The 19,529-nt window shown below is 53.2% G+C and overlaps 2 protein-coding genes across 9 annotated transcripts in view; one reads left to right on the top strand and one right to left on the bottom strand.

Moving 5' to 3' along the window:
* Positions 1–938: 938 nt before the first annotated feature.
* Nat9 (N-acetyltransferase 9) lies at positions 939–4,728 on the bottom strand. 5 transcript variants are annotated; one of them, XM_013361614.4, is made up of 7 exons: positions 4,612–4,728; positions 3,977–4,062; positions 3,036–3,145; positions 2,360–2,503; positions 1,798–1,857; positions 1,523–1,617; positions 939–1,429 (listed from the first exon to the last, which is right to left on the bottom strand). In XM_013361614.4, the coding sequence occupies exons 1-7, from the start codon at positions 4,615–4,617 to the stop codon at positions 1,295–1,297; spliced, it is 636 nt and encodes a 211-aa protein (XP_013217068.1). In that variant the 5' UTR covers positions 4,618–4,728; the 3' UTR covers positions 939–1,294. The 5 variants fall into 5 exon arrangements, with proteins under 5 accessions (XP_013217068.1, XP_013217069.1, XP_040124418.1 ...); XM_013361615.4 differs by having other exon boundaries at positions 4,587–4,723; XM_040268484.2 differs by lacking the exon at positions 4,612–4,728 and adding an exon at positions 4,523–4,545.
* Positions 4,729–4,816: 88 nt separating this feature from the next.
* Positions 4,817–19,529, top strand: part of Slc38a12 (solute carrier family 38 member 12) — a 52,336-nt gene continuing 37,623 nt past the window's right edge. For 2 of the 4 annotated variants that reach the window (XM_021731204.3, XM_005332528.5), the window contains exons 1-7: positions 4,817–4,973; positions 5,600–5,714; positions 11,946–12,067; positions 14,412–14,493; positions 14,896–14,995; positions 15,802–15,882; positions 19,414–19,513. In XM_021731204.3, the coding sequence (XP_021586879.2) occupies positions 5,670–5,714; positions 11,946–12,067; positions 14,412–14,493; positions 14,896–14,995; positions 15,802–15,882; positions 19,414–19,513 (530 nt within the window). In that variant the 5' untranslated portion in view covers positions 4,817–4,973; positions 5,600–5,669. Of the gene's footprint in view, positions 4,974–5,599; positions 5,715–8,116; positions 10,094–11,945; positions 12,068–14,411; positions 14,494–14,895; positions 14,996–15,801; positions 15,883–19,413; positions 19,514–19,529 lie in introns of those variants that run through there. The other 2 variants (XM_021731203.3, XM_078041728.1) reach the window with 2 other exon arrangements.

Raw genomic sequence — 19,529 nt, 5'->3', positions numbered from 1 at the left:
AGGGGCTGGGGCAGAGTACAAAGCTCTACAAGATCTTTGACTTTGGATTCGCGAGTTTTTCAGCTGTAGTCTGATATGAGATGAAGGAAGGTGGCTGAAAGACCTAGAAGTGTTTCCCCCCTCAAAATGCCCTATACTTGGCCTTCTATGGTTTTGAGTTGTTGGGGTTTTTTGTTGTTTGGTACTAGGGATTTAACTCGGGCACTTATTATTGGAATACATCCCCAGCTCTTTTTATTTTTTGAGACAGGGTCTCACTAAATTGCCTAGAGCCTTGCTAAGTTGCTGAGGCTGACTTTGAAATTGTGACCCTCCTGCCTTAGCCTCTTGGGTCACTGGGATTACAGGTGTGCACCACCATGCCCAACCAATGGTTGTGTTATAAAACATGCCTGGCCTTTCTTGATGGGCAACCCAGATGATGACAGGCTGTGGGGGGGACAGGACTCAAGGGGTTACTCCCCCACCCCCCAAGTAGGGACCTAGCATGGCTCTCTTGTAAGCAGCTATTGCCAGGAGACCATTCCGAACCTGTGCCTCTGCTGCCCCCTCATGGCCAAGCCAGGTGCAGTGGCCCTCTGGGCAGAAAGTGAGGAGCAGGAAGGACAGACAGACCTACCATGGAGACCATCCACACAGCCCAGCAGCTGAGCAAGAGCTTCCAAACTTCTATTAATGGTTGTTATCTAGCCCCAAAATGATACAGCTAGAGCTGTTTAGCTCCAAAAAAGGTAAGGACACAGGTTGAGGGGCTGGGCCACTAAAACCAAAAACAAGGACAGTAGGTTGAGGGGCCCTTCCAGGTCAAACCTCATGGTCACACTGGCCTGCCGCTTTTGACAGCCAAGGACAGAGCCATCCCTCCCACATTCAACAGGGACTGAGACTGGGCTCCTGGGAGATCTTTTCTGCAAGCCAAATGAGAAAACAAGGGAAGCTAACCAGACCGAGTGCTTTACTCCCAGCCAGGGCCTTGAAGGGTTGGGCCTGGCCAAGACTGTTGGTTCTCCAGGCCCCTCCAGCTCCCACCTCCACCCTGACCTTTCCAGTGGATTCCTGCCACCCACTCCAGGGGAATCTGAGTCATTGTCAGTAGGGCCAGGAGGGGAGGCCAGGAGGTTTGGCCACTGCCAATCCAGGAGGTCACAGACAGCACGCCTGGTCTGGGTCTGAAGGGCCCCAACAGGTGATTTCCAGCTTGGAGCAGGAGGGAAGGCACTATGCATTTGTCTCCCGTGCAGAGCTCTGGCCTCTGGAGTGGGCGGCCCCAGTGGCTGCCCAAAAGGCCTGGCTGTCAGTGGGGCTCTGTGGACCCTCCTCTATAGGGCTTCTCTTCCACATGGCTGGTCTGCTCCAGAAGCCACTGCCGCTCGGCCTCACTCATTGTCAGTCTGAACGTCACCTCCTGAAAGATGCTGCTCACAGCCACCTGTGTGAGCCAGAGAGAGCAGGACATTCGAAGTTAAGCCACAAGTTCCAGCACAACCACCCCAGATTGAAACCTGCCCACTGACGTCCTTACTTGTTTGAAATGAAGTTTCTGGAACATCCGGATGCTGGGTTCATTTCCTTGACCGATTTTAGCCTCAAACTTGGTCAGACCCAGCTTAGTCACTCCTCCAGAGGTATCAGAGAGAAGGGCAAGAGCACAGTGAAGCCCCCTCACTAGCACCCCCTTGCCCTCCTGGCCCCATCCGCAGTGGAGGCTCTTGTCACCTGCCCCTCACCCTCAAGTGTGAAGAAAGCTCAGCTGGGGCCTGACCACCTGTCCCCACATAGCCGCTTAGAATTCCTTACCGTAAGACATCATCAGAAGAGCAGCCTCAGTGCCAAAACCCTGACCCCTGCAGCTGGGCTCTACAAGAAAGAGTGACACAGCAGCTGGCACTAGGCCAGGGTACAGTGTGCACACCTGACAGATACATGCTCACTGAGTTCTCACCGCCCTGAAGGTGGGGTTACCACTACTGTTCTGCACCAGATTGCACCAGGAAGAAGTGCAATCTGACTCCAAAGCTGACCCCTACACTGTCATAAAGGTGAAAGACGGTCAGGGACCCCTAGGGGGAGCTGAGGACCAAGGTCCCAGAAACAGGAAAGACCCCTCCTATAGCATGGCAAGGACGCTCCAGAGAAGATGGATTATTTTGAAGGGTCCCTCACCCACCCTACGGGGTAAAACCAAAGGTTCACACTGAAGCATAAGGAATAAAGTGACAAACAGAAGGAAAAGCCCAGGCTTGGATGAGGCCAGTCCACCCTAGCCAGAAGCTAGCTCACCGCCACTGAGCTCCCTGAGTGTCCTGAGCAGCTCAGCAGACTTCTGGTTTAGTAGATCTGAGGGCCAGGTGGAACAAACCTGCAATCATGACTTCAATCTCCCCCAGGGTGGGGTCTTCTACATCAGTGAGAAACAGGTTCACATCTCCTGCCATGCAGCTCTCTTCGGTGGGGACTGGCTGGGCCTGCCACTTCTCTGCATCCAGCACAATGAAGGTACACTCTAAGAGGGAAGGTAACAGGGCTATCACCTTTATTCCCCAGAGAAGAGAGATGAGGACAGTGTTCATGCCCAAGCCAGAGAACTACAGAACACCAGCCCCTCTGAGCCTGGGAGGAGAAAAGGGGCCCAGAGCTCCCTTCAGCTCATTACAAAGTCCAATCATTATGAAAAGACAGCCTTCTCCAAATAATGACTGTACTCTACAAAAGCAGGGGACCCAAGGGGCAGTGACCACATGAGGCTGTTGTGAGGGACATGAGGGCAGGGTCTAAATTTATAGGTAAAGCCCAAAATGTTTTACTTTCTCTAAATCCTTCCAAACCCAGTACAGTGAGTGGGGAAGAAAGGCAGAAGGGTCAGCCACAGGGACCAACCCCAGGAGGTGTGAGGGTATAAGGGCTTCATGCATTTTTTGGTCTTTTCACAAGTTTTTGTGGCCCCAGCAGAACTGGCTGGAGGTGAGAAAGGGAGGGAACCTGGAGACTGCCTCTCGAGCCAGCTGCCCCCACTAGGAGGGCCAGGCCTTCCTTACTGTCTGCATCTTCCCGCCAGCTGCACTGCATAGCATACTCCTGCTCCAGGGTCAGTGGCTCTGAGGCTGTCAAACGCTGCAGTTCCTCTGATTTCATCCACTCATGGTACCTGCAGGGAAAAGGGGATGGCCTTAGACACACAGAGCTAATTCAGAGGCATGGGTCTGACATTTTTTAAGGTAAAGAAATAGATGGTAGGGAGCAGGGCCCCTCAGGGCTAAAAGAGGGCTCACACAAGACCCAAGAGTTATGAAGGCAGTGGACACAAGCCCCAAGGCAGTCCAGTCTTACAAGAGAACAGTAAGAGGGAAAAGTTCTATCTGTCCACCTTCACATCCTGGCTGAGGGATCTTTGCGGAGGAGCAGTTTGAAACCAAACATTCCTCAAATTCCTAAGGGGAAGTATATGGCAAACTGACCTCAGCAAAAAAAGGGTAGATGGACCCTTATAAAAACAAGGCACCAGGGACCCCCCCAAAAGGAAAACTCCAAGTAGAGGACACCCCCCTATACCACCACTTTCCCAATCTACTAGACATTTGCCAAATGCTCCCCATAAGAGTCCACACTGGCTTTTCAAGAAATGGAAATAATCAATCAGCTGAGTGTTCTAGAACAAGCATATGTTAAGTATCCAAGAACTGAGCATATCCACAGACACCATGGAATATCACTGATTTACAAGTGGATGAAACAACAATTTTTCTTCCTTACACACATGAGAAAAACAGGAGAATGGGCAACTTCTTTCAGGTAATCACTGTCCTCCACTTGAGCTTTTTTTCCTGTATGTAATTATTTCTCACAACCAACATGTCTTCCCAGGAGCTACAGCTCGAGGGATTGGGGCTAAGGAAGGCCTCCTTGCTGTGTCAAGGAAAGTTTGTTTACTTAACCCTCCTGGGGGCTAAACTGCACTCCAGGTAAGGTGCATGGTTACCTAGGCACGTGTTCTGAAGTGTAGGGTACCAGGACCACCTTCTTCCCCAGCAACAAGGTGTTCTGATTCAACCTCATGGCAGCAGCCTGCAGGTAGGGGACAGCAAACACTTAAGAACCCGGAGTTTTTTCCCACTTACGGTGTGAGCCAAATCTCTCCTACTGGAGTGGGGCTAAACTGACAAAAGGGCCTCCTGTCCTTTCCTTCCAAACACGTCAAAGAACACCCACTCTCAAACTTCTTGCAAGAAAGAGAACTGATTTGGTTAAGAATTAAACAACCTTTGGCTCGCATCTCAGGGGCCAAGCATGGTCTGCCATTCCTGCCGGTCCCTTCCGTCTACCTCCCAGAACGTCGATCCATCAAACGCAAGGACCAAATCCAGATTCATCCTCAATGCTCCCATTACCTGCCCCAGTCAGGGACTCCAGCCCAGAATCAAATTCCAGCCTTTCCTTCAACCAACTCCCATGTCCTCCCTCGGGTGCCAGCCCAGGGGCTCCAACCCTCCCTCTTCCCCGCCCCCAGTCCGCCCTCCCAGCCCACTTTAGTTTCAGGCCCCTCCCCTTTGTGTGGCGCTACAGGCTCCTCTCCTCGATTCTCCAGCCACCTGGGACCGGAACTGCCAAGCTCACACCCATTCCCCGACGACGAAAGCGTCCCCAGCAGCACCGGTAATCTGCCTCTCCCAACTGGCCACGCTTCCCCGCCCGGCCCGCAGCCGTCACCCCGCATGCGTGGCGAAGCGCACTTCTCACTTCCGCCACGCAGACGGCAGCCGCCAGGGCCAATTCCGGCCACGGCTCCGCGAGGCGCCCAATCAGCGCTCTGCGCCCCGCCCGAAGCGCGCGCCAGGAAGGTGGGTCCGAGCGCCGGCGCCTGCGCGTTGTGGGCACTGGTGCGGGACAGCTGGCGCTGGCAGCCGCACAGGGGCCGGAGGCGGCTCCCGCGCCCGCCCCGAACAAGCTGTGCGGCAGGTGTCGTACCGGGGGAGAAGGTGTGATGGGACGGAGGGGGCGTTAGACTTGGGGCTCCTCCAGCAGGGAAGGCAAAGGAGAGGCTCAGAGAGGGGCACTTGAGGATGGGGAACCCTAAGCAGGGTAGGAATGGCTGGTTGGGGGACGGGGAGTGGCGGCCCCGCTTTTAAAAAAAAAAAAGAGAACCGCAAGAGAGACATTGGGACAGGGAGTTATGTTGGACGGACCATCTGGGAAAGCTCCAGCTCCCAGCCATAGGCGAAGGTAGCAGACAGTTCTGTGGGCTGCCCTGGGTGGTAGTGAGCTCACACAGTTCGGGAATTAAGCGGGCACCTCCGAGGGTGTAAAGAACTCTGTTGGTGGGTGAGACTCAGTGGCTTCGAAGGCCCCGTAAATCAGTGAAGTCCAAGCAATATCCATGCATAGAGTAGTCCCCTGAGCAGCAAGTAGTCCCCTGAGAAGCGACTACCTAGATTTTCTCTGACCAAGGGAACCCTTCCTTCCGGGATGAGTCTTGTGACAGGTACTTAAGTCTTAGATAAGTGTTAATAATAAAAGGACAAGAAGTGGGGAGGGAGCAGTAGCAAACTTTACCCCACCCCTGTGTCAGCCCATCAGAAAGCTGAAGTGTACTCTTTTGTCTTAGGGAGCTGCAACAGCTGCTGCCCTGCGCTGAAGGAAACTCTACTGCCCACTCTTCCTAACGTTTTTTGGAGATGGCCGGTGAAATCACAGAGACCGGGGAGCTCTATTCTCCCTACGTGAGTTTTACCTTTAGAATCTGTTTTGCTCACCACAGTACTCCTGGCCTCTAAAGAAGCCCACTGCACTCCTGATTGCCCTGGTTTAAGTAGAGCCTGGTGAAAATACAATGGGAACTTGATGTAGCAGGAGCCACATTGCTGCTGTCATGTCTCAGAATATGAGTCATGGTCATTCCCTTTTAGATGCTTCTCAGAGAGTGTCAAGCTGAACAAAATCAACTTACTAACTCTCTGTAATATTTATCTCAGGGCTAATACCACTTGTATTCCGTGCTATGCTTCAGGTGGACCATGATTGACAGTTGTTGACTTTGGGTGTTACTCATCTCAGCAGGTTGAAACTACTTTGGTCTTTAGATGAATTTTAAATTGCACAACTTTTATGGTCTTGGATGGCGAAAGAGGCAGCCAAATGCAAAGTCTTCCATTTGTAGCCTGGTCGAGTCTGCAATTAGGACAATTAGAATGATTGATTTCTCTCTGTCCTGAGACTGTGTTGCTCCCTCATTCCACCACCACCACTACTCCCGCCCCCACACACACTCAGTTTATCTTCTTTAATGTACTATCCAATTGGTCATGGTCATTACATCACAGAGCCTTCTTGGCCTGGAGCTCGGAGAGAATCATTTGAATAATCAGACAATTGACTCATGTTGCTATTAAGTATCCCAGGGAAAAGCAGCACTGCCCTAAGCAGCCAGAGCTTTCCTTCTACAGCTTACCTGCCTTACACAGCTGCTTTGCACCCACCTTTCTTGCCTGGGGATCCATCCTCTGTTTCTGCTAAGGTCACAGACACTAGCCTCATGGTGTGATAGGGTAAGGAAGCATCTCTGACCACAGGCAGAAGAAACTTTCCTCCCTCCAGGGTCTTCCTGTTGCATCTGTGCCATTCTCAGGTAGCAATGAAAGAGCCTCCTCACTTCCATAATTTACCTGGGGAAGTCTTTTGTGAACCCTGGAATAGAATGAATAGTGCCCCTCTCATTTGTGGAATCATGTAAAGACTCCCATTTTCCTATATCAGCAATGAAATGTCCATGCTATCCCTGAAGGTCACCACAGTCCCTGCTTTTTCTTACAATGTCTATGAACTTACAGGTGAAGAAATGAGTCATTTCTGTGAGTTCTGGGAGGAAGACACTGTGATGTGCCCCTATTTCTTGTGTCTCCAGTTGTTCTCATGCTCATCTCACTTGTCATCATGTCCCTGCAGGAGATGGGAGAGTTAGGCCTGCAAACTTCAGAGGGCTCTGTTTTTTTTTTTTTTTTTTCATTCATTTCCCATGGGTTTTATTTTGCTCAGTCTTTGAGGGCCAACTCTGGGCAGTTGTCACAAATAAATGTTGTATTATTTTATCCTCCAAGTGAAGAGAGAGGTCAGGAAAAGCTGGGCAGTGATCAGAGTGAGGTGGTGGTAACCAGGCAGCAGTGGTCAGGGTTTTGAGGGAGAAGATGCCTTCTGAAGGCTTTCTTCCTTCATCTCACTTGGAGAATGATTCTTGATTCCCTGTGAGACCAGTAGAACCTAAATAAGCTGTAGAACTGACTTTCCTACCTAAGCTGCTCTAAAGCCCCGCAATCCCCAGCTCTGCACAGGGTGGGCAAAACCCTGCTCTGGCTTCCTTAGGAGACCAAGGTACTGGACACGTGGTTCATTAATGTACAAAACAGCCCATGGTCATTGCCAAGACACAGCCTCTCCTTAGTTCTGTATTGCCTCACTCCATTGTGAGTTCTTTTTCCCTTCAGAGGTAGGTAGTTTTCTTTAGCTTGACTTATTCTGCTTAAAATGTTTATGACAAAGCCAAGCTTCCCAGGAGGCTCAGATGCCACACTTTCTCAAGGACAGTGCTGGACCCAAGAACAGGATTCAGCCTTGTACATGTCACCATGAGTGATCTCAGGACAGACGTATCAGTTTCCCTATTTGGGGGGACCAGGAATGGCTCAGGACGAAGTGGTAGTTATGAGATCAGAACACAGGACAAGGTGGATCATGCCTGAGAGAAGGGTAGCTGCTGAGGATGCCTCTGGTGGCTGGTTCCTGCTGAAGACTCCAGGGCCCAGGGGCTGCGCCTTCTCCAGTTAATCCAGAACAATCTCGTCCTTGGGGACTGTGTAGGACCTTATTCCTCTGCTTCCTGCCACTCTTCCCAGGAAGTGGCCCCACAGAACTGTCACATGTCCAGCAGAAGAGAAGGTCTCCTTCCTATTCTTTCTTCCCCACAAGTCCTCTTGACCTGGCCTGTGGCTTAGCTCGGAGTTAATGCTGACCAGGACTGCTTTGGCCCTCCAATTGAAGAAGTTCCCTGTGAAGCACGCAGTGGTTTCTTTAGAAAATAGCAACAAAGCAAGACAAACATGACTGCCCGTTTCTGCCTAACAACAGATGGTTTATCCCTAATCAACTGCTTATAAAGTGTTAAAGCTTCTTTTCACTGAGGTTTATTTGAAGTCTCTGTTGGGCACACGCCTGTGGCTTCATGCCTGTTTTAAAGGAGTGGTTTTCAGGTGGTGGTGATCTTGCCCCCAGAGGACATTCAACATCTGGAGACACTTTGATTTTCAAGACGCTGTTGCTTGGGACAGAGGGAGCAGTTCACTGGCAACTAGCAGACAGAGGCCAGGGATGCTGCTAAACACCCTACAATGCAGGACAGGCCCCCACCACAAAGAATGATCTTGAACCCAAATATCAACAGTGCCCAGGCTGAGAAACCCTGACCTACAATAGGCCTTTGAACTTTTCCATGCCAAGACCTTCAGAGATTCCGGAATTTAGAGATGCTTCTTGTAAGATTTTTGCCTAAGTGTCTTTGTTAAGCCCCTTGCCCTCTCTTTATTTTCATCATCAGGACCATTTCCCACAAAGAAATGAGGCTGATGTCCCCTAGTAGTGCTGCTGCTTAGAGAACTGCTGAGCGGAAAGCAGAGCCGCAGGGTTCAGGTGCTTGGTGGCCACTGGGATCTGTTCTATTGGTGTCCTGCCTTGAACTCTCCGAAACATGGAACCCTCATCTCCTGCAAAGGGCTGCTCAGTCTGACTCCTGCATCCCTGGCCCTCCTCTGCCTGGCTCACGGTGCCTCAGCCCGCCTCTTGGAAGCTTCTGGAACATCCCCACTTCTTTCCCACCTTAGGTTGTTGTACCTGGAGGCCGTCTGGGTGGTGCCATCTCATCCTTCCTGCCCTCCCCCCCCCTTAAATGTCATCGCAGAGGTTTCCTTGAGCACTCTGTTTCCAGAGCTTTCCCGTTATTCCTTGTCACAACCCCTTGATGCTTTTCTTTAAGCTTCTCTCAAGCAGTGACCACAGTTTGTTTTCTTCCCCTCCTGAGGACGTAGCTCCGTGTGTGCCTGGTTTAGTCATAAAGTTAGCTCATTGTAGACATTCATAGTTGCTTGTGAGAAGCTGGAACTTGCCATCCTGAGGGCCAGCAAAGACCTGCAAGATACCTTGAGCAGGGTCCCGTGAAAACCAGCTGAGCGCTCTCCTCCAGGCCTTTTCAGACACCCTGAGAATGTGGAGAAGTGAGCACAGCCTGCTGCCACGCAGGCCTTGGGTTTAGTAGCAGGGAGGAGGTAAATGCACCGCACCTGAAAGCCAAGACCAGGTGTAAGAAGGCTTGTGCTCCAGGGATGCAAAGGTGGGAAGCAAGATGAGCTTAGGAGCCTGGGAAGGGCTTGGAGGTATAAGTAACATTTGAATGGGCCCCAGGGGCTGAACAGAAGGGCAGGGGGAGGAGGCCCAAGAGAGCATGGTGCCCTGTGCCAAGGATAAATGCACTGTGGGCGGAGCTCTGTGCTCTCAGCGAGACATCTGCCCACCTGTCCAGCACTCAGGTGTCCACTCGACACCTGGAAAGCCTGGCCTCCTCTAACCCTTCCCCCTGAGCCAAGGGTCCTAAGGTAGTAGTTAACAATCCCTGTCTATTTTTGCTTTCTTTTTTTTGTTGTTGTTCATCTTTCAAAGAGTGGGAAGTGAAAATGAGAGGTGGGCAGGGCTTCCCAGAGAGGAAGGGTTTGTCTTTTTAAAGGTACCAAGACAGGTGGTGAAGCCATGGAAGATCAACGAGGGACCGTCGTGAAGGGCTGAGCCAGAGGGAGCCACAAAACACTCTTCAGGAACAAAATCAGTAGCACCAGGACATGAGGAGAAGGAAGGAGGCCAAGGCCACTCCGGGATGTCCAGGTGGAGGTGCCTGGCAGCAGCTGAACTGGAGCTCTGAAGAAAGGCAGAGACCACAGGAACAGTCTTCTGTCCAGCCACGAGATAAGCCAGACAGGTGGACTGAGTTCTTGAGGAAGAGGTGCAGAGAGGAGAAGAAACAGCCAGTGTGGCAGCAGGAAGGCCAGCGGGTCCTTGGTAATAGGCAAGGTTCAGTTTCAAGGTTGGGCATGGTGGCATACGCTGGAATCTCAGGGAGTGGAGAGGCTGAGGCAGGAGGATTGCAAGTTTGGAGCCAACCTGGGCAACTCAGCGATACCCTGTCTCAGAGTAAAAAGGGCTGGAGATGTAGTTCATGGTGAAGCGCCCCTGGGCTCGGCCCCCAGTAACACCAAAAAAAAAAAAAGAAGGAGAAGTTTCTGGAGTCCTGGAGAAGGAAGCTCCTTTACCAAGGACAGGAGAGAGCCCGCCTTTCCCCCAAGTTTGCATTCGCAAAGTCAGAGTCACGTTTTAAAGGTGTCAAGTAAGTTTGTAGGCAGAACGGAAGAGCTGGTGGGAAGAGAGGGTTCCAGGCTGGGATGAGGCCAGAGGTTCAGGTGCCAGCTTGGCCTCATCAAGGAGTAATGGCATATGTTCCTAAAGGCAGCAGGAGCCAAGCACAGTGGCACACACCTATAATCCCAGAGACAGGAGGCTGAGGGACGAGGCAAGAGAATCACAAATTTGAGGCCAGCCTCTGCAACTTAGTGAGACCCTGCCTGAAAATAAAAAGGGGTAGGGGAGTCTGGGGATATAGGTCGGTGGTACGGTGCCCCTGAGTTCCAGCCCCAGTATGGGGGTTGGTGGGGACAGATAGGAAGGGGATAGACACTGATCTTTTGAACTGGGAGAGAGGCTTTGGCAGCCTGCATCACCAGGCGACTTTAGTCACCTCCACGGAGTAGCTGATGGAGCCCTCATCTGAGAGTGATGGGGCCAGGGGTCTGGGAGCTTAAGCGTTGAGCTTGGGGGCAGTTACTATGGGGAACACCCAGAAACCTATGTTGAGAAAGAAACGGACGTCGCCAGATCCCAGGTGAAGGGGCTGCTCATTTGCTGTGGGACAATCCAATGATTCAAAGGAAACATCTCCAGGAAACTCTGGCAGTTTGGCTCAGGGAGGAGAAGAGCAGGTGTGGCCTTGGCACAGGCTGGTGGACAGGCGAGACCCCGGAGGGGAAGGCCCGAGAAGCTGGGGCAACGTGTGCTCTGTGGAACCAGCTGACCGTGCGCAGGGCTGGGGTGATGCCCAGGTGGGGTGGACTGGAGGGCAGAGGCAGCGGGGGGTGGAAAGCACCCTGGGAGAGCTGGGGTTCTCAGAAAGGAATTTTCCAGCTGAGATCTTGGGAGAAGGAATGGTGTGACTGACTGAACTAGAGTCAGGGGCCGAGTTAAGTGTGAAACCTGGAGTCGCCCTGAGGGCACAGGATGAGGGGAGGTGTGACCAGGGCAACCTTGAGTTCCTGAAGCCCCTGTGCTATGCTTTAGAGGGTGGGTTTTGTGGCCTGTGAATCGTGCCTTGACTGTTTTTAACCCTGAAATCAGTGCGGAGGTGTGGGGGTAGAGTAAGGGAAGCGTGAATGTCGATGTCCCAAGGACAGTGGCAAGGACTGGCACAGGACAGAGTCATGGGCCAGCAGTTTGGAGAAGTTTCTTGGAGGTCAGCATTCCGTGTCCATGCTGTGCCGAGCGCCCCCACCTGTCCTCAGAGCCTGGCATCTGTGACACAGCTCTGAATGGTTTGCAGTGTTGAGGGGGTGGCCATGAGGACAGCAGAGAGGGGACTGGAATCCAGAGACATTCTGGAAAGAACCCACAGATTGTGGCGCTTAGTCGTCTGCGTGTTAGAGCCCCAGCACCTGGATGCAGAGCTCTGCTCCCTGGGACCCAGATGTCCTCTGCCTCCCTGTCCTTGGGAAGGTCTTCACGGCAGTGTTGTCACCCAGGGCAGCCCTCGGGAGCTGTTGGTGGGCGAGACTAACCATTCCCGGGCTTGAGTGTCGCTCCTTGGGTTCCAGGTCGGGCTGGTGTACATGTTCAACCTCATCGTGGGCACAGGGGCGCTCACCATGCCCAAGGCCTTTGCCACCGCCGGATGGCTGGTCAGCCTCGTCCTGCTGGTGTTCCTGGGCTTCATGAGGTAAGGGGCAGCGGAAGGCTGGGGCCGGAGCTGGGGGAGTCACCCTGCAGTCCCTATGTCTCTTCGTTAGCGGGGCCTGAGTGGGAAGGTGACTGACTGCATGCATTAGGCACGCGAGTCCTGAGCAGGACCAGAGAGGGGAGTGGACAGAGGCCTCCTGGAGCACCCTGTGAGGTGAGTCGAGACACGATGAAGCCCGTGCAGGTCCTCTTCCCACGACTCACCTCTCTGCCCCATGCTTCACCACCGTGACCCCCGTCAGGGCACTCAGAAAACACCACCCTCCCCAGAAAAAGAGGGTGATCTGGGAAGAGAGTGTGGGGTTTGGAATCTACTTGATATAATCCACCAGGAAAGTGAAGGCCCAGTACACCAACACACGGGCCACAGTGGAGCCACCTGCCTGTGTCCCCCGTGGTCCACCCCCACCCCCACCTTCAGGGCACTGGTTGTGTGGGACCCAGCAGCTGTTGCCTCAGTGAGGAAGGCCACCAAGGCTGTGCTCAGGGGCTCCCCTGGAGCTCTGCAGCCATCTCGTGATGGCACAGGCTAAGGGACTTAGGTCCTGACCAGGCAGGACTCCACAGGCCAGAGGTGGAGTGTGACCCGGAGCTCCCCAGGAGCTCCTCCCGTCTCTGCGCCAGAGAGGGGACTGGAATCCAGCAACATTCTGGAAAGAACCCACAGGTTGTGGCGCTTATTGTCTAAGCACCACAGTCTGCGGGTTGTGGCACTGTCCGTGTTTGTGGCACCCATTGAACAGAACACGCCCCAAGTGGCTGTGCCCTGTGGGCAGTGAGGGCGAAGGAGGTGGACGAGTGAATTGCAGAGTGACCAGAAGGTGATGAGTGGCAGACAAGGAAAAGCACAGTGTGGCGAGGGGTTGAGGAGGTGAGCTGACTGCCCAGGCCCCGGGGTCACAGAGCGGCACAGATGCAGAAGTTTGAAGGAGAAAGAAGTAGGCATCGTAAAAAGAGTGAAGCAGAGTGAAGTAGTTGAAGCAGACAGAGCTGGGAGGGCCTGTAGGGACAGAAATGAGCCAGGCTCTTCCGTTTCTATGCAGTTCTTTTGGGGACCTTTAGGGTGAACCTTGGGTGCTGTTGGCTTGTTATATACTTCAAGCTCTAGCTGCTAAGAACTCTGGAAGTCCTTGACCTTACATGACTCCGTCACCTTTAAAGGACCTTTAGCACAGGCAGCCATCTGAAGAGGAAGTGATTATTGGGGACCTCTAGCTAGGGGCTGCCATGGCCTCTCCTTGCTAAACCCATTTCCATTTGAACATGATCAGTGAGTTGGCTTAATGCAATCGTGGGAAGTCTCTATGCCCTAATTAGGATTGATTTTAGCTCCACTTCCAAAAAGAAGGGAGAAGCTAAGCCCTCAACATGGTCAGTTAGGCAAGATCACGAGAAACCTTTCTTGGAGGTGCTGGGGTGATTGGAATGGGAATCATGGGCCCGACTGCCCCCCACTGCAGAGGTGGAGGGGCGTGGGTTTGACTGCTGTGGGGCCCAGTGCTCCACCAGCCACTGGACTGAAGGACTGCGTGGCATCTGTTGACATCATCTGCACCGGAGGACACACGTGCAGAGCCGTGCTGACCTCAGGAAGAGGGAGACCAGTGTTCGCCCCAAGATGTTTCAGGGCAGGGATGGACTCATGCCTCACGTTTTATCAGCAGTGCCCCATATCCTGGGGCCTCCCAACCTCTGAGCTCCTGGAAGAGAGGAAAAGATGGTTTCTCCACTCTTGTCTGCCTTCTTGGCAAGTGTCTTGTGCTACGTCCCTGTCTCCCTTGAGGTTCGGGCCACAGTAGTAGAAACTTATTTTACTGTTAGGCACATTATCCTGAAAGCTAAAGTACTGCCAAAGAGAAAGGGGGACGGGTTCCAGAGCCACCTTCGTCCTCCAGCCCTTGGCACTGGTGTATGCAGTTGGAAGCTGACCACTGCCTGTGCCCTGCGGGGAGAGGTGAGGGCTGCCTGCCGTCCTTCCAGAAGCCCCCTGTGAATCGGCCTCCTCCTAGCTCGGGGCCCCTGTTGGTGCGGGCCATGTTGACCCGTGGCGCCTCCATCCAGCTCGTGCTCTCCCTTGAGCCGTTTCCCTCCCATCAGCCTGTGTCACAGCCCCATCCTGTGGGTCAGAAGTGGATCCTAAACGTAGGCAGCCCAGAAAAGCAAGCACACACGGCCTCCAGCGTGCACACACTCCTTACCAGGAAAGGCCCGTCTCAGAACTTCTCTAGGGAACAGTTCTCAGAAGAGAGTGCGGGGCTTGTTGGTCTCGCCACTTCAAACCCCTACAATCTCCTCTCTGCAATTAACACGTGCCTCCCCCTCAGCTTTGTGACAACCACCTTTGTGATGGAGGCCATGGCCGCAGCCAACGCACAGCTCCGCTGGAAGAGGATGGAAACCCACAAGGTGAGTGTGTCCCCCGGTGGTGCCTCTGTTCAGTTGTGTTCCCTAGAGACAGTCTCAGCCACCTGTTGCTTTCCTCTTGATGTGTGAGGACTCTGTCCACAGCGCTGCTCCAGGAACTTAGTCCCAGGCCCCAGAGCTACAGCGTGGCAGCCGCGTACAGTCAGAAAACACAGGCAGGGCTGCCCTCAGCCTCACAGCGCTGGCCCTCACTCCACACGCTGAGCCGCTCAGCCCTTGTCCCCAGGAACTATGCTGTGCTCCACCTGTTGAGAGTTTCCTAATTAGACACCTTCTAGAAAGAGAACAAAGGGAGTGACCCCTGCCCAGGTTTTCTGTACAGCTGTGTGCTCATTCCTTCTCCTTGGTTTCTCCTCTTCTCCTCGTGCACCCACCACCTCCCAGGAGGAGGACGACGACGACTCCTCCTCCACGGCCTCAGACAGTGACATTCTCACCCCGGACAGCTACGAGCGGGCAGAGAAACAGCCCATCCTGTCAGTGCGTAAGTCTTGGGCCTCCCGACAGGCCTCAAGCTCCTGGCTGATAGGGCTCCCTTTCTTTCTTCACGGTGACAGCCCACGGAGTCTCCCTGCAGACGTCCTTTGGCATTTCCTGCCTGAGGGTGGCAGTTTTGGGGTCCCAGGCACAGGCCTGGCCCTGCTGGCTCACCTCTTGCTAACTAACGTGTTTGGCCTGTTACTGGGCTCTGTCTGGCTTCCCACCTCTCCTGCCGTTTTTGTTGTTGGGTGGTACCAGGGTGCTTTACCATTGAGCTACACCCCCAGCCCTTTAAATTTTTATTTTGAGGCAGGATCTGCTAAGTTTCCCAGGCTGGCCTCAAATTTGCAATCCTCCTGCCTCAGCCTTGCAAGTTGCTGGGATTACAGGTGTGCACTCTCCTACTATTATGGAAATGATCGAATGCCTGGTTCTGTGCCCTGTGCGCACTGAGAGAGCTTGAGTGAATGTGGTCCTGGCTCCACCCTCCCACCTCACCCCTATACGCACGCGCACACACACGCACCCTTGTCTCGCAGTCTCGTCTCTGCTCACCCTCTCCCCTATAGGGAACATCCTTGAATTTTCTTGTAAAATGTAGGCATGGGGCTGGGGCTCCATGGAAGAGTGCTTGCCCAACATATGCAAGGCCCTGGGTTTGAGCCCCAGCACTGGAAAAAAAGGAAACCTTAGGAGAGTTTTCTCCAGAGTCCGAGATCCTTGGGATTCCTTATTCTGGGACTTTGCGGCACTCAGCGACAGTGCTTCTGGTGAAGAATCACCACCCTTCGTGTGCTTTTGGCTCCTCAGAGAGACGCACATCTCCCAACCTGTTTGAAATCACAGACCGGGTGGAAATGGGACAGATGGCCTCCATGTTCTTCAATAAAGGTAATAAATGCTTATTTGGGGGTGGGGTGTGGGGAAAGGGCCAGTGGTCCTTTACTGCAAGCCTGAGCCTTATAATGAGGGTTCCATGTCGCCTGGGGATGAGGGAAACCATGAGGAGGGGAAGGTTGTCAGCCTGCGGTCAGAGCACCTGCCGGATGCCTGCCCTGTGGACACAAATTTCCTTGGATGCCCCGTCCCTCTGTGTGAAGAACAAAGAGCTGGCTACCCTGATAGAGGCAGGGATCCTGGGCAGCTGTCCAACAGGGGAAGCCATGGAGGTGGCTGGCAGTTTGTACCTCTCCCAGCAGTTGCTCTGACTTGGCTCTCTGGCCTGTTCTGGCTGAGACAACACCCTCTGACAGTGGTAGGCTTTGCCACAGGCATGCCAGGGCATGTCCTCCCAGTGGCCAGCAGAGGGCGCCAGGAGTCCACGCTAGAGCTGGTTTGGGCACTGGAGCCCCGGGGAGAGGAGGGAGGCTCTCCCTCTGGCCCTGCCTGCTCCTGGCTGGCAGTTGGCAACAACCTGCAGAGATCCGCCCAGCTCTGGTGTTGGGCTCTGGGGCCTGCCAGTGATAACGGCATGTACTTCCATGGCTAATCTTCTTCTTTGGGAAAATGAGTTATTAAGACTTTTGTTTTTAATGCCCGAACCTGTTAGTTTCCTTGACAGTCAGGCACAGTCTCAATAAATCCTTCTGCTTACAGCTGTCCTGGAAGATCTTGTGCCCCTCTTTCAAAGCCTGTGTGTGGAGTGGTTGTCCACCGGTTCTTGTGTGGCCTTGCTTTACTCAGAGCTGGGGGACTGTGGAAGCCAGTGTCTGCTCGCCTGCCCTCAGGACACTAAGCACTCAGTCTGTCATTGGTGGTGTGATTTGGTGGCTGGTCCAGACGAGGTGATTGTTGGCACGGGTTGCCCAAGGTCTAGTTCCACTCTCCCTCCTGGACAAGCCTCAGAGGATTTCCAGAATTCATCAAAACCAGCTTCTTAGCTGGACGTGGTGGCTCACACCTGTAATCCCAGAAGCTTAGGAGGCTAAAGCAAGAGGATCAAATCCAGCCTCAGCAACTTAGCACGGCCTTAAGCAACTTGGTGAGACCCTGTCTCTAAATAAAAATATAGAAAGAGCTAGGGATGTGGCTCAGTGGTTAAGTGCCCCTGGGTTCAATCCCTGGTAACAAAAAAAACACAACAACAACAAAGACCCTGTTTTCAGCCCAATTCTGTGTTTCTCCTTTGCTGCATTTCTGTCGCTCCTGCGCTGAGTGAGCAGAGGCATTTCCTGACCCTTCAAAATGCAAACCTGTAAAATAAGTCACACATGGGGGGAGAAGAAACATCTTTTAAACCTCATTTCTCGTTTTCATATTCTGTAATCTGCCTTGATTTCTGTAAGAATTCTAGGAACCAGTGGTTTGGTTTGTTTTGTTTGTGGGGCTGGGGATGGACCCCAGGGCCCTTTGCATGCTGAGCAAGTGCTCTACCACTGAGCCACATCCCAGCCTTTTTCATTTGATCTTGAGACAAGGTCTCACTAAGTTGCTGAGGCTGGTCTCCTACTTGCCATCCTCCTACCTCAGCCTTCCAAGTAACTTAGGATTGTAGGCGTGCACACTGTGCCCAGCTAGTGGTTGGTTTTATCTCTGCTCCTGCTCCATGGACCAGACTCCTGGTTTATTCAAATCTAAATAGAAAACAGCATGTTTGTGTGGAGACAGCCCCACACCCAGAAAAGTCTCCTTGTTGTCCCCTGCAGGGCTTCTCAAGCTCCTTACTGTGGACGTTGGGCCAGATAACTCTCCTTGGGCCTGTCCTGAGTGTTGTGGAGCAACACCCCAGACTCCAGTTGTTAATAGTACCTCCTAATTGTGTCAATCAAAACCGCCCTCAGACATTGCCAAATGTTCCCCCGAGGTGGGGCGGTGCAGAATCACCTCTGTTCTGCTCTGCTCTGCTCTGCTCTGCTCTTGACTCACAGATCATCAGAGTGTCATCTTCACCTTTGGCAGGGCGGCCTTCCACAAAAGGCTCCCTTGGGCTCTCCACTCGTGTCTTGTAATTAGAAATGCCAAGCGAAGTCTCTGATGTCCTCTCGGGAAGTTCATTGATCCTCCCACTTTGTGTCTAGTAATGAAATTGTATTGATCAGGGAGGGCCAATGGCAGTGTATATACAGCCAACAGTGGAGTCGTCAGCAGGTGGCAAGAAGGGAATGGGGAGGAGACGATGCTTTCCCACAGAGCAGAAAGGCAGGCTGGAGCCGGCTGTCCCCGGAGCCTGGGGCGTGAGTTATAGACAGCCCCGGGGCCACTGAGCTTGGACATCAAGGCTCCCTCTGACATGTCAGTGAAGGACATGCCAACTAGTATGCTCAGAAAGCAGACGCCGGGCGCTCGTGGCTCCTTTAGAAAATCATGCCTTCCTGGTCTTCTCCCCCAGAGTCCTAGGAGCAGAGCTGACCTCACACAGCCCCAGGAGTAGCATGTCCTGGGCTTTCCCCTGGGGACGCTGCAGGCTCTTGTAAGCCACGAGGATTGGAAGAGAACTGTCACTTCATTTTTCTTTCTGTCCTCAGAGAAGCCAGCAGCTTGAGACCAGAGAATCAAAAACTTGAGCAGTAGTCTGAGCAAGAATCTGAGGCCAGCTGTCTGGGGCCATAGCCTTGGGCTGGACGGCCCCGCTGCTCTTTTCAGAGCCTCTGCCCGCCCCGGGCTTCCTAGCTAGAATCCCCTGTGGAAGATAGCCAAGCATGGTGGGACACTCACCGTAGGAGATGTTCAGGCACTTGCCAGGGTTGGAATGTAAGTCTGATGGAATTGGGACGTGAGCCCTACATCCCCACCCCTAGTTCTCTGTGGATGGACCTGTAGCACACACTCCTGGAGTTAGCACTGTCCCTTGCCGGCACTGCTCTTTAGGAAAAGGAGCCTCTTGTGAGAATTGTCCCTCCCCAGCACACCAGGCCACCCTGGGCCAGCAGATGAAAGGTCATCAAATCTGGAAGGAGGCACTGGGTCTTTGGAATTGAAGGGCTTTTTCACTGCTGATTTCAGCCTTAAGGCTGAACTTTTTCCTGTCAACTTCTCTGTGCTTTGGTTGTTGCTTGCAGTTTCTTGTCGTAGAGCCCCGTGCTGGCTGCGGAGGGAGCCCTGGCCCAACACACGTGGGCATTCAGGCTCCTGATCAGGTGTCGTCCCCACCCCACACACACCCAGCCTGTCCCCAGGGTGACGGTGCCTCCATTCATCCTGGGCTGACCATACCACACACTAACTTTGTACCTGTCTTGCTTCAGAACCTCTCAGAACTCTGAGCCTCTCAACCTCTCACATGCAGGTCCCAAGCCAGTGTGTCTCCTGCCAGTGTCACAGTGTAGCCGACCAGTACGCGAAATGACCATGGAGCCCTTTTCCCCCCTTTTGTAAAAAATAAATGGCTTAGAGAACTAACTGCTATTAAGAAGGTGGAGGTTCTGTGTCGGAGAAGAGTACAGTGTCTCTCCAGCTCTCTGACCATGGCTTTGTTGCTTTCAGTGGGCGTCAACTTGTTCTACTTCTGCATCATCATTTACCTGTATGGGGACCTGGCCATCTATGCTTCGGCCGTGCCCTTCTCTCTGATGCAGGTGACCTGGTGAGTATCCCCTGCC

The sequence above is a fragment of the Ictidomys tridecemlineatus genome, chromosome 3 (genome assembly GCF_052094955.1).
Source record: "Ictidomys tridecemlineatus isolate mIctTri1 chromosome 3, mIctTri1.hap1, whole genome shotgun sequence".
Classification (NCBI taxonomy): domain Eukaryota; kingdom Metazoa; phylum Chordata; class Mammalia; order Rodentia; family Sciuridae; genus Ictidomys; species Ictidomys tridecemlineatus.
This window is presented reverse-complemented; position numbering and strand designations above follow the sequence as displayed.